Here is a 13,781-nt window from a genome sequence, read left to right as displayed (position 1 = left end):
ATTGACACCCTTATACGTCAAAATTTATTGCACAATTTTCGGCGGGAAATTAAGGACAATGGGATGTTGAAAAATGTAAATTAAATAAATGAAATCCAGACCAATTTAAAAGTGTAATTTCCGTGCTATTCTGTATTTTTTTAACTCAAAAGTTCAAGGGACTGTCCGACTCACTTGTTTTGTTACAACCTCTTGCTTACCAAGGTTCGTTTTAAACGCTGCCGCAAGAATTGTTTAAGACTCGATCCGCCTACGATCGGTTTTGCTGTGAACTAAACGCAAGGTATAGTAAAGACATTTCAAACACACGCATGCTGAACGAAATTTTTAATATTTGGTTAAGAGTCTCGATTAATTAAAGAAAGCTAACGCAAGTTTATTTTCAGGATGAACGGAAGCAACATTACCGCTTCTCCACTTATCACCACTCACGATGTCGTTTTTGCTACATTGTACTCTTCCATCGTGTTCTTCGGCGTCACGGCAAATGGCATAATCATCACTATTGTACGGAAAACACGAACCATGCACACAGCAACAAACTATCTGTTGTTGAACTTGGCTATAGCCGATTTTCTAACGTTGTTATTTTGTCCGGGTTTCTACGACTTTGCACTACACAAGTTTCAATTGGGTTCCGGGACACTGGATGACATCTTTTGCAAGTTTATTGCAGGAAATGCAATCGTTTGTGTCTCTTTCGATGCCTCTGTGTTAACTCTGTGTGCCATTGCAATGGAGCGCTACCTTGGTATTGTCAAACCTTTCAACAAACGTTGGGCTCTGAATAAAAAGAATGTAAAGTTTATTATTCTTGTTATTTGGGTCACAGCTTTTTTTTCAAGCTTTCCAGATACGCTATGGACGAAGCCCAATAACGAAGACACGCCGTGGCAGTATCCCTGCACGCGTCCATGGACAGTTAAGAACCAGACTTGGAACGTCAAAGCTTACATCCTTGGCCATTCTGTCGCTCTAATTGTGCTCCCTTCAATTTTTCTTTGCTTTTGCTATATTTCAAGTTCCGCAGCACTTAAGTCAAGCGCAGGTGAACCGGATGAAGATCCCGCTAGCAAACGGAACATGAAAAGGCTCTTAAAGCTTCTCATCTCGTTAGCTTTGGCATTTTGCTTACTCTGCCTTCCATTTGCTGTCTTCTTTTTATATGTCACTGCACTCGCCCCTAGTCATTTAGAGCAAAGTTTTAAACCGTTGTTCCTGGCACACAGAATCGTTCGTTTTTTGATATTTTCTAACTCATTCATAAACCCTCTTCTTTACGCTGCTCAAAGCAAAAACTACAGAAAAGTTCTGTTTCAGAAACTTGGTCTTAAAAACAACACACGTAACACAGAAAACGAAGCCGCAGTCAGAGCCAGAGCGGAGAAACATAGAATATATTATGAAACAGCCGTTTAAGACGATTGTCACAATAAAGAAAGATCATTTTCACATATTTGTCAAGAGTGTGGTTCGTGAAAAAAACATTTCATTCTTACTTGGCGAGTGGAAAAAAAGACAAAGAAAGAGAAACGAATCGAAAGTGATATGGAAGCCTATTTGCTTAACAGTCTCGATAACTTAGTTAAAATTTGTGGAACACGAAACTACAAAACACCTGTTTAGGGTGAGCTAAGCTACAGACTAAGTTTACATGTGAAAAGCGTCCCTACGACTGCTAAGATTAACAGTTGGTCGGAGGCATCAGATGAGGAGCTTGAAGAAGATCATATGTATTAAACTCAGTCGCGAAATATTTCCAGAGAGGAAATCCACAAGTATGCACCTTTTGTTTTTTTAGCAAACTAATATACCGCTGACAACTGCGAACAATGAGATAACAGTCGAACCCAAGATAGAAAATCGTCTGATGCAAATAATGTTTCGTTGAATTAAGCTGTCAGTTGTAAGATTCCTCAAGAGTTGGCCATCCGGCAATACCGCCGGATTTATGGAGACGCACAACCGTCCATTGGAAGAGATTCAATACCGTCAAAAATTATCTGAATTTTTCAATGTATTTCTTAATAATAACAAGTAGTGTATAATAAAGAACTCTTTGGCTTTCGTCGACAGGACAAAGAACGCTAATCTTTGCTAAATGTAGCATGTAATCATCCCTCCTACTACTGACTTGAATTTATCTTATATCACTAAAGTTAACTGGTGATCACTGAGATTACTAAATTCGCAAGTTGATTTCGCTATCCATCAGCTTTCGAACGAAAATTTTCTCAAGGGCACCGTTCCCTAATGACTGCTTTTCTGTGTGGCAGTCATTCCGCTACCTTTTAGCCAATGTGCGAGCAAGGGGGAAATGGTGTTTTGTTTCTTCGAGGGACTCCCGCTTATTTTGAGCCTCTCTTTAGGTGAGGTATCGATCCACAGTAAGTAGTTACGAAGCCAATCATCCCAATATTTGATCTGTGAATGTTTCTAACCTCTGTGAATGAGTAGTCTTCTTTTTTTCCTTTTTTTTTTCTTTTTTTTTTTTTTGGTTGCTTTTCTCTTTTAAACAAACACTTGTGCAGCATGCCTTCAAGTGAATAGACCGTTTTGTCGCAATCTCATATTCATTGACGCAATTTTGAAATGATGTCGAAAGTATCACATGAATGCTTTAGATTTACCGTTTCCCAAACTTCTCATCACTTTTCTGCTAAACTTTTCAACCCTGCTCATGTAAATGAATTCTTTGGTGCGGTCCACGAAGTACGCTTTAAGCAAATTCATAGGCAACATTCGATTTATGATCGTTAAACATGTTCTTAAATTTTTTTTCAATAAAAAAAGAGACGCTGTTGTAAAAGGACTCAGAGGCGCCACGAATATCTTAATGGGACATGTGATCCCGGCTTCCTGATATAAATAGTAGGTTCAATCTTCGCACAAAAGTCGTTGAAGAATTATTTGAAATTAAGGCAGTGCTCACACTTGGTGCCCGGGCACTAGTACCCGGGCACCGGCACAAAATGGTGCTGTGTTCAGACACACGGTACCCAGTCTGAAGATATGTTCACATTCAATAAACAGAGCACACGCTCACTATTGAGAAATTGTTCGAGTCGCAACATGCATTTGTTCCGTGTTCACTATATCTGCTTGCTTATTGTTTTTTATGGCTTTTTTAATTTTGTAATGCTGTGTTTCTACATGAAACATTTAAGAGACACCGCGGATGACGACGACAAGCGAAGATTATCTCGGATCGTCACGGAAGTCTGCGCTAGCATTACAAGTAGGTTGAATGTATTCCTTGCAGAAACGAGTGATAGTGGAGGGAGAGCAGCTTGGAAAATCCCACGAATTCAGAATGTTCTAGAACACGAATTCCTTCATTTTCCTGACAGAAAATGGCTGGAAAGTTATCGTATCTCCAAAGATATGTTTGAACAGTTGACGCATGATTTGCGGAGCCTTCAGCGACAGGTAACGAGACTGCGTAGTCCTGTACCTGTACGAACAGTTGTAGCGATGCTACTGAAACGTCTGGGAAAAGGACTGGACTACAGAGAGATCGGAGACAAATTTGGAGTCGGTGCTTCTACTGCATGCATTAAAGTTAACGAAGCTATGAAACTCCTGGTTAGTTCCAAGATGCACATCATAAGCAAAATACAAAGAGGAATAGATTTTAAAAGAATCATAAATGGTTTGCAGAGAAAGTGGAATTTTCCCCAATGTTTGGGTGCCATTGACGGTACCCATATACCCATAAAAGACCCCTCGTCCACCATGCGGACTATTATAACAGGAAATGTTTCCATTCAGTTATTTTGCAAGGTGTTTGTGACAGCCAGTGCTGCTTCACTGATGTCTTTGCTGGCTGGCCTGGTCGAGGACACGATTCTAGGATATTTGGGCGTTCTCAGATAGGAAATTTGATAACAGAGGGAAGACTGATTCCTGATGATTCAAATTTGCGACGGGTTATCGATAACCACGTCATTGAGCCATTTCTTATTGGGGATCCAGCTTACCCCATTTCCAAGCATCTAATGAAAAACTACCCAGGCAGCAATCTCACACCTGAGAAAGAGCATTTTAACCATAGACTCAGTCGCGCCCGCATACAGATCGAGAGGGCATTTGGACGGCTTAAAGGGAGATGGAGATGTCTGCTTAAGGCGTTGGAATGCGAACTCGATAAAGTTGTACTTCATGCCACAACAGCCTGTATCCTGCACAACATGTGTGAAGAGCGAAAAGAGTGCTCCCTCGAAGAGTGGAACAGGTTGGGTGAAGATGAAATTGGTGACCTACCTCGACCCGATCCGCTGAACGATGATGACGCAGATAGCAATTCTAATATTATTAGGAATATCTTGGCTCATTTTTTGTACAACGACTGATCACCAAAGTCATGTTACGTGAACTGCATGGTTTCATATTTGTTTAACTTTCGGATTACAATAAAAGGAATTAACGACGAGCCAGGACCATTTAAAAGTTCAGCTGTATTTCGATATTGACTTATGAGCGTTTGAAAACAGTTCCACGCATCAACTTTTTGAGATGCTATAGTTAAATTCGTAATGTGTTTTATTTTGATGGAAAATAGAGTTGTGTTTTAACTATACAGTTGTTTTTGCTATGCAGTTGCTTTTTACTATACAGTTAACATTTTATCCCCAGAAAATTAACACACTCCTTTGTCAGTTGAATTCCTGCCATTAAAGTGTTATTGTATTTTTTCAACAACTTACTATAGACAGAGTTTCAATAAATAAAACACAAAATTGAAGTGACCAGCCTAACCAGAAATTACTGATTGCTCTGTTTCTGGAAAGACAATTGTGTACATTTCCCAAACAAACTAACAATAGAGACCAAGGTCGAACAATCGCTTATAGTTTCTGCCTCAGTAAATCCAAAACAAAACAAACTTAAGGTGTAAAATGCATCGTGACAAAAAGTGTGTTTTTGCTTCAAAATGAATTATTACCGTTTCAACTCAACATAACAACAAAGTCACCATTAGTGTCATGAAACATGCACCTGCTTTGATAGTTTCTATAAGGTAAAATAGTCGTTTTCTTCAACTGATGATGGATCACTTGTAACTGAGCTTGATGATGATGGTCTTGCTGATGGAGTATCAAAACCAAAACCCATGCCACTGGGTAGAAAACTGTAGTTTGGCTGGACACTTTGAGGAGCATATACCTGGTTTGGTGGATGATATCCTGGACCAGCTCCTTGAAGTAGCATATGGGTCATGCCCATCATAGTTTGCGACATCATACCAAACATGTGGCGAAAAAATTCTCGGTCTTCTTCTCTTTCTTTAGATCGTGCCTCGGGTGTAGTTGAATTATTCTGCATGTAATCCTGCATCTGTCTCATTTGCTCATTGGATTGTTCCACTACATCGCACAGGTGAGGTTTTTTCTTAGGTTTACATGCCCTGCCACTCTTTCTCTTTGGTGTTTTTGATGGATGAGTAGCCTGAGAATTTGCTTCTGCTGTACTTGTTCTTGTATTTGGTTCTGATGCTGCAATAACGGCAGTTGGTTCTTCTGCACCTGATTCTGCTACTCTTACTTCAGCATTTGATTGTGCATCCACACATTCTCCTGTAGCTGAGCTTTCGAGCAAATGTTCCTCTGGAGGGTCTTCAACAGGGTGTGTTCCTGGATGACAAGCATACCATTTTATTGATAACAAAAATCAAAGAGGATCTGTTTTGATATCCCACCTAAATATAACAGAGTAGTTTTGGTTTACCTTGTGTATGTAAATAATGAAATAGGAAAGTTTAAGTTTTACTTGGGGCAGGAAAATTCCCAAAGTAGGGCTAAGAGCTATTTTTGTGTTTTATCCAATGAAGTGGTTTATCAGGATTATCACCATGAAGAAGGTAATGACAGTAATTCTTTCCTCTTCAAATCTGTTAACATTTTAATAGTCCACTGAAATTTTGTATATTAAAATCTTCACATGTGCTATATATAAACAGGTACTTCCCTCCATATAAATATTTGCATTTTCAAAGTTATGACATGTAAAGGTTGCGGTCAAAGTTCACAAATGCTTCACTTGAACTTGACAATCACAAGTGCATAACTTTCTATTTGTTACACAAACATAACTCAACCTACCCAAAATACGGTCAAGCTTATCCCAGTGCTGAAATGCTGCCTTCTCCTGGCTTGAAAGAGCTTTTGAATCATACGGTCGCTCTGCTCCTGATATTTTCATCCTATCTTTCAATTTGCTGTACCCGGATTTCAGTTTCTTTAACTTTGTCTCTATCTGCTTCGCTGTCCTTTGGATGTCATTGTTACGCTCAAGGAGGCCTTTGATTGAGGAATATAAATCTTTGTTTGTCGTCATGGGCTCTGCTGACGTCTTTGCATCACTGAAAGCATATATAAGTGCACTAGTTTCATCCTGACTCCACTTTGCACCGTCGAACGCCATTTTGAAATCTCGAGTGGAACAAGGAATTGTGGGTACGAAAACAAGTGGTTTGTGGGTAAAGTGCCAGGGCACCAACGAAAAATGTGTTCAAACAAGGACTCAGTGCCCAGTTTAGTGCACGAGTACAAGGTCGAGACCTTGTACTCAGGCACCGGCACCGTGCCCGAATTCTGGCGTGGGTACCAGGAAAAAAGGTGTGTTCACATTGGTGCCCGGCGTAGAATAGAACCCGGGCACGGTGCCCGGGCACCAAGTGTGAACACTGCCTAAGACTGCTTTTAATGGAATTACAGGCGCCGAGTATGCCGGCACATTAGTACGTAAAGCAGAAAGTGCTCCAACATATGTCATCAGAACATTCATGATTTCTGGAGTGTTTTCCATTCAAGTCTACCCAAAGAGAAAACAGAAAAAAAACCAAATTAGTGTTCATTTTCGCGCGAGAAACATCTTTAAGTACTTCGACTTAGACAGACTGTGCGCCGACATCGCCGGGCGAAAGGCGTCAAGTATTCTATCATTCATCTATTTCATACATGAAAATCTCCGACTCCGAACTTGGCCTTAGTGCGTAATGGGGAATAGTCTCCTGCCGATTCACAGCGTCACTTACACGTACCCTCAAATGAATAATTAATTAATAAATATGAATATTCCGTGCATTTCACTACCTTGTTTCCACAAGCCAAATAAAGCGTCATTTGAGCGATCCCAGATTAATTTACTTGCCATAACAATGACATTGAGATGACGGAAAATTAAAAAAAAAAATTGGCCATTAGTCTCTCCCTCTGCTTCCAATCTTATGAGCGTTAAAAATAATATATTTTGCCAGGCCGTGAGCAAGAGATTTATTACAAAGAATTCCCCAGGCTTGATTTTTTGAAGTAATGACTGAGATCAGATTTCATTTTATCCATCTGCCATTCACATTGCACACCTCATAGTGACGAGATAAATCATGTTTAAACTCGCTGATACTTAGACAAGATGACAGCGGGTGACTTAGTGGTGAGATTGAAGGGATAAAACTATCAAAACCGCAATTATGCCGAAGGAGTTTCTGCTAAGATGATAATTCCTTGAGGTTAATCCATGTTTGAAAACTCGATAATATGCTGAATACATAATATGTTTATACTGTTTTCTCACCTTGAAAAGAAAACGAATCGAAAATGTATTTCAACAACCAAGACTTTTCTCAGTCTTGTCAGGAATCTCGAACGTTTATTGCGTGTAAAAAGAAGAATCTAAGGAAAAGCATAAGTAAAGTGTGCAATGAGAATTGATTAGCAATCGAATGTTTTAATGAAATCAAGACCATGCAGCTCGCTTACGGAGTCCTATAGACAATGAAAAAACGACAAAATTAACCAATCAGTTCTCACGAATAAGGCTCTTGAACAAAGCGATTAACCGGTACTATTACTGCAATGTATCATACTACGAGACCCGATAAGGCTTATAGTAAGTGATGATTGATTCTTTGACAAAGTTGGGTCGTTCTACTCCCAAATTGATTTTGCTTAGTGGCGTTGGTACAAACTTTTCAACACCTGTTAGAGGAATCTGTTCTATTTTAAGTGAGAAAACAAGCCATCATTGGTCTGTTGTTGAATGCCGTCGTGAAAGTCAACTTTATTGAAAAAACATCATTCAATAAAAGATCAAAATATAAAAGGCATGATAAAAGTTATCACAAATTCATTTATAAAAATCTATTGTGAAAAGATGTACAGAGCCTTCAAGGGTAAAAAATGTTTTACACGGTGCTTTACGAAAAAAAAATTACAAATAACACGTGTCTACTTTCCAATCACATTTGCGATTGCTTCCCTGCTAAAATCAGGGCTCAACTAAAATTTGGTTGTTTTGGAACCTTTACACATAACACTGCTGATCTTAACAAGTTAAAAGATAGTTTTTCTCTCAGCCAGTGATTTGCAATGCTATAATCAATCTGCTTCTTGTCAGATAGCTTCAGGGCTAGTTCGGAGAGAATTCGCCCGGTTTCTCTGCAGGAGAGGACTGAAGGAGTCATACGCGACTTCAGTGACTCGCTGGTTGTAGTATAGTTTTTTATCGAGAGAGTGGTGTCAAGTTTAAGTGCCTCTTTGCGAAAGGGTTAAAAACCCTGACTTCAAAAAAGACACGTTGCCCCCTTTGCCAAAAAATTGCGCGCACTTACATCCAAACGAGCTTTGTCAGAGGCGTTGGCGCTACTGGTTAACACTTCTCCTGTCAGGGTCTGAAGGTGGGGCTTGACTTAAACATCATGACATACATCTTTGAGAAGAGGTGCAAACAAACCTCGCACCTTGTCATGTCTCTTATGGACAAATCCGCCTTTCATACGCGACATTGCATGATCAACGTCGAATCTCTTGCCACAAGGACATGTAGATGGGAGATGTTCAGATGTTTGGTGAGCAGCGGTAACAAAGGCTGAACACATCGTAAAATCCCATTTGGTTCAGGTCCAACTTCACTGACTTTAACTGAAATAATTGCAAAATAACTCGAGGCACCCTTCATCATTCCCAGGTCGTTTTCCCTCAGTTTTTCTGGGTTCATCTTCTCACAGAGCTTCTGTAGGATGGTGTTATTTAGTTCTTCTCTGATATTGGCAAGCATCAAGATTCTCCTCTACCCATATGCATCTAAGCCAGAGGGCCCAATAGACCCCCTTGTCTTTAGGGCTGCATTTGCAATGGTAGATTCTGTTTGAAACATAACAGGGTCGACAAACGGCGGACGGTCATCCATTAACAGTGATGGATCGGCTTCCCTTGCGTCATTTAGACCCTTGAGGTTTGTTAGCAATTTGGCTTGAGTCGCACTACCCTCACGAAAGAATTTATAACATATACCCAGTTCCCATTGTGTCACATGCCTTAACAAACACTGGGAGTGTTCCTTTGCTTCTGACTTGAATGTTGGCTTATGGAGAAGTACAGTAAGGCAGGCATCACTATGAGGACTTTTAATGCAGTATCTTTAAACTCCTTTAAATTCCTTCTTCAGAATACGATTTTCTCATATATCTCATCGACCTTATAGTGGAATTCATCTTTAGTATAATCTTCCCATATTTCCTACTGTAACATTGACAAACGCTTGTGCTTAATCTTGCTGAACAGTCTGCACTCGCGCGGTCAACTCTGCTTTCTGCGTTGTCGGTAATACTATCGCGATAACCATAATACGAAGAACCCCTTCCGATGCACACAACAAAAAACTATCTCTTTTTTAATTTAGCCGAGGCTGATATCTTGACTTTCATTCTCTGTCCTTGGGTGTACGACTCTACTTTACCAACGTCAGCCTAAAAAGGGATTCACGGGGGATTTTATCTGCAACCTTTTTTGTGTAGGGAAAGGATGTTGTTCCGGTCACCATCTACGTCGCCGTTCTTATTGTCTGTACGATTGCTGTGGAACGGTGTTTGGCTCTTCTCAAACTCTTTAGTATCAGCTTGAGGATAATTGAAGACTAAGTAAAATATGTTTTTTTTTGTACTGTGGTTACTCGCTTTGCTTTCTTGAATCCCAGAATTCAAACAGATAAGCACGACATCTCGTCTTCCATACACTTATCCGTGAAAACGCTCATGGAGTTTAGATGAGTATTTCTTCCACGAGCCCTTCATTATGTTCGCTAGCGCTGTTATTTTTTCCGCCTTGAAAGTTCTATGATACTTTTTATCTGTTATTCTGAGATCATTCGTAGATTGTGCTTTACGAACGAAATTTGCTCTGATTTATCTGACACAGAAACAGAGAGAAAGACAAAGAAACAAGTAGCTCTCCTTCTCATCTTAGTGACAGTCGCCATTTTCATTTGCTCACTACCATTTCATTTATTAACTTGAATTTTTGACAATTATAAATACACCTGGGTAAATGAGTCAAAATATGTTACCAGATCATTCCCCTCTAAACGATAGATCATACGCCGGTTTACAAAAACGAATTTTCAAAGTGTGATACCTGATTAGGACCTTATCTCTTACTCATTAGTTGTTAGTTACGAATAATTTTTGACAGTTAAATATAAAAACATTCAAGTCAATTTTCACATCATCATCAGTTTGCTGTTGTAACAAGGCAAAGCAAACAATAAGAATGGCTGTTATCCTACTGGTGACAGATGAATGTTAATACATCATCTTCGTGTCATCCGATTAACAGGGAAAATGTTACAGTTTTGGTACAGTTTGGCGAATTGGTGCCAAAACTCCGTACATTCGGTCTTCACAAACAAAAAGCTTTTGCTGTTTCCTCTTCGAAGATCGCATCACGGAAGACAATAAATTATGACCCAATCAGAAGCATATGCCCACGTCGATGTATTTAAAGGATTTATTATCCCCAGTTTCCACAAGGATCAGTGCGCAGATGGCCACGCAATAAAGAAATGAAATAATAAAAGCTTTTAGAAAGGAGACAAATAAATCACTCTCTGATTACATATAAAGTTTTGAACTAAGCGGGAAGGAAATTATCAATTTAGACCTGACATTTGACAGGTGAGATCTGAATAACGTGACTCTGTGAAGAGGGGGAAGTTAAAGTGAATTAAAGTCTACTAGAACATCCCAAAGTTTTTCAAAATACAAAAAATGACTCAAGAATCAGTCGCTAAGTCTTCAGTATGAAAAACATGATGAGGTAAAAATATATCGAATTTTCCTAATTCTCATGATCAGTATAAGCCGATATGCACCATCTGAGCTAAATTAATGCTATTCAACTAACATGGCTAGCGACTTACATCTGTGCCGAAAAATAACTCGCTTGTTCAGTAGCCAGTGGCATATTTACTAAAATTCACTCTAAGAAGATTAAGAGAGAGTCTCTGTAAGAGCGGTCCGGTCGATTTTGCTTGAGACACGGATTTCGCTCGTTTCTCGTGTGTTGTAAGACATTCATGTACCTATACTAAAACCACAATCAGTTTGATCGGATCTCTTTATTTTTCAGAGTTTTACGGAAATTAAATTTCACTCGAGCGAAGGCTTGTCGTGACACTTTTGAAGACTTTAATTTCATACAACTTTGGAGGACAATTTACAAAAAACTACGGAACTCAGCAAAAAACAAATACCACAGCCATGTATATTAACTCTATCTTATTTATCGAGGCGACTTTCGTAAACATCACGTTTCAATCAAGGAAACAGGGAGACTTGAATGACACCTTATCGGTTCGCCTAAATCAAACACGCCAAAACCGATCAAATTCAAGGTAAATTTTTGAAAAAGTGAGGCGTTCTTAACTGATCCAACTAAGATAGCTAGGAAGTAGGTGCCATAGAAAAGGTAACTACAGAAAAAAACTTTGCGGCCCGACCTTTACGAGAACTTTATAGCTCCGTGAACTTACCTAATTTTCGGCAATCTCCAAGTTTGGCCGCCATTTTGAGGGACTTGTCAACATGAAGCGTAATCGATATAAATCAAGCAGGTAAATCTAAAACCGTCAGAAATACATACGAAAGCAATTCAAATGAAATTTACTTTCAATTCAAGCGGCAACATTTGAAATTGTTCGTTAAACTTACCAATTCCCCATGCGACCGTTTATTCCAACAATTCAAACACTACAACTTTCTGAATTCCCCTCGTCGATTCCACCGCAAGAAATAACCTGTGCCACCCAAGCTTCGACCCGAATGTGAAGTACGAATCAAATAACATAACTGCTTCATCTTCGCGGCAATATCACGCTGGTATTTTGATTTTCCGATCGACAAGAACGGTGATCAGGAATCGATCGGTTTGTTTACCTCATAAACGTGACCGTTGACCAGCTGCTGAGTGAAAACAGTACGGTTCAGTGGCGAGGGGCGGGGTGAGGGATGGGTGCGGGCAGATTCTCAGAAGATTTTCGGGAACATTCGAACTTATGCATTAAAGTATCATGATAAACATTAGGATTCTCAGTCTTAATGCGAAGGCATGCTTCGTGTTGCAGACAACTTTTGTTTTACTTAGTATTCTTTTTTTATTTCAAATACATTTCGTTCCAAATAGGACTAGCATCAGTTCATAGATTTAAAAACAAATCTTTACCACGTAAATAAATGTGGTTAGATAATCGAGATAACCATTGAACCTCTTGTATCGCACCGGAAATAACGTGTCTTGTCTTTGCCCAACTCTGAGAGCGTGGAGCGGCGAAGACGCGAGATACCAGTATCGCGTCTCGCGGCTTCACCATGCTCACAGGATACGCGTGATCTCACTATCTTTAAGAAAAATAAGAGACTGCTCGAAGTCTGTATTCCGTTCAACCATTTCATAAGAGTGACGTGAGTCTTTCAATTGAGTGCGAAAGTCACAAACCCATTCTTTACCTCACGAGCGTAACCACTGACCACTCACGAATTACAGTAGGCTTCTTCTTTGACGCGGAAATTGAAATCGTATCGAATATACAAAGTTATAGTGAGTTCCTTTAGATCTCCCGAACTTGTATCGCGTTGGAAACAATTACAAGTACAGGAAGAAGTCGTTCATTAGCGAGACGTTCATTATGTCTCAGGACTGCTTTTTGAACAGCAAAGATGGAAAAAACTTTGGTTCATCGTGTGGCTTAAGTGGTTTAGTACGACTGTCTGAATGCAATGACGAAGTAAAACATCATTTGATAAGCTGCCACCTGTCTAAAGAGGTTTTTAAGTGAAAATGAGCTAATCTTGGCAAGGATTGGCCTATTTCACCTCGCTCAGGAGGATAAACAAAAAATGTGGATTTGCTATAGGCATCGCCACACTCTGGGGAAGTTTTGGAGAAGTGCAAAGGTAACATTTCAGTATCCGGTCATGATGGTGTCAGGAAGCGTATCCAAGGCAGAGATGTAATTACCTTGCATATGTCTCAGGACATTCAAAAGCTGTTTGGAGTTATTATTATTACAGTTGAATCAGGTAGTCTTCAGTAACATTTTCTGTTATCTATTTTTGTCACGTGACATACCTGCTCGAAAAGAGAAGAAATTCTTTATTAGATGAAGGGTACTTAAGTACACATCACGTTGAAAAAATAGATCTATGTGTAAGTGCTTTTAATCACAGATGTAAATATTTATAATGTTGCTCAGTTGATAATCAATAATGTATTTGTAGAAGATCAAATCACCTGACAACGCAATATACTTATTCATGCGTACGGTTCACAATTATTTGCGGTCAGTTTTCCTCAGTTTGTATGATTCTCATTAACCAATATGATTAAATTTGCCGACTAAAACACCCCTTATTTGATTAAGAATAATAAAAGTAAACAGTGCATATCGATTTTTAATTCCTGATGGATGCTACTGGGCTTTACTTTAACCGAGAAATTTGCAATCGC

At 39.4% G+C, this 13,781-nt stretch overlaps 3 protein-coding genes across 3 annotated transcripts; 2 read left to right on the top strand and 1 right to left on the bottom strand.

Moving 5' to 3' along the window:
• Positions 1-144: 144 nt before the first annotated feature.
• Positions 145-2,075, top strand: LOC149047160 (tachykinin-like peptides receptor 86C). The gene is made up of 2 exons (XM_089205407.1): positions 145-283; positions 387-2,075. Exon 2 carries the CDS (start codon positions 388-390, stop codon positions 1,417-1,419), a length of 1,032 nt encoding a protein of 343 aa, XP_089061533.1. The 5' UTR covers positions 145-283; position 387; the 3' UTR covers positions 1,420-2,075.
• A 1,078-nt stretch (positions 2,076-3,153) lies between these two features.
• On the top strand, positions 3,154-4,352 carry LOC149047159 (uncharacterized). The gene is made up of 2 exons (XM_089204225.1): positions 3,154-3,652; positions 3,772-4,352. Exons 1-2 carry the CDS (start codon positions 3,154-3,156, stop codon positions 4,350-4,352), a joined length of 1,080 nt encoding a protein of 359 aa, XP_089060351.1.
• Positions 4,353-4,870: 518 nt separating this feature from the next.
• Positions 4,871-6,561, bottom strand: LOC149047158 (uncharacterized). The gene is made up of 2 exons (XM_089205408.1): positions 6,102-6,561; positions 4,871-5,633 (listed from the first exon to the last, which is right to left on the bottom strand). Exons 1-2 carry the CDS (start codon positions 6,421-6,423, stop codon positions 5,014-5,016), a joined length of 942 nt encoding a protein of 313 aa, XP_089061534.1. The 5' UTR covers positions 6,424-6,561; the 3' UTR covers positions 4,871-5,013.
• Between the last annotated feature and the right edge of the window lie 7,220 nt (positions 6,562-13,781).

The sequence above is a fragment of the Pocillopora damicornis genome, chromosome 4, assembly GCF_964200805.1.
Source record: "Pocillopora damicornis chromosome 4, jaPocDami1.2, whole genome shotgun sequence".
Classification (NCBI taxonomy): domain Eukaryota; kingdom Metazoa; phylum Cnidaria; class Anthozoa; order Scleractinia; family Pocilloporidae; genus Pocillopora; species Pocillopora damicornis.
The sequence above is the reverse complement of the archived record's forward strand: the minus strand, read 5'-3'. Positions and strand labels throughout refer to the sequence as shown.

Bases quoted from the DNA above. Each gene is read 5' to 3' on its own strand.
- LOC149047160 (XM_089205407.1), top strand. From the start codon at position 388: ATGAACGGAAGCAACATTACCGCTTCTCCACTTATCACCACTCACGAT.
- LOC149047159 (XM_089204225.1), top strand. From the start codon at position 3,154: ATGAAACATTTAAGAGACACCGCGGATGACGACGACAAGCGAAGATTA. The intron at 3,653-3,771 runs GTTTGCAGAGAA...GTTTCCATTCAG, and splicing joins TTTTAAAAGAATCATAAATG to TTATTTTGCAAGGTGTTTGT.
- LOC149047158 (XM_089205408.1), bottom strand. From the start codon at position 6,423: ATGGCGTTCGACGGTGCAAAGTGGAGTCAGGATGAAACTAGTGCACTT. The intron at 5,634-6,101 runs GTAGGTTGAGTT...CTTGTCATCCAG, and splicing joins TAAGCTTGACCGTATTTTGG to GAACACACCCTGTTGAAGAC.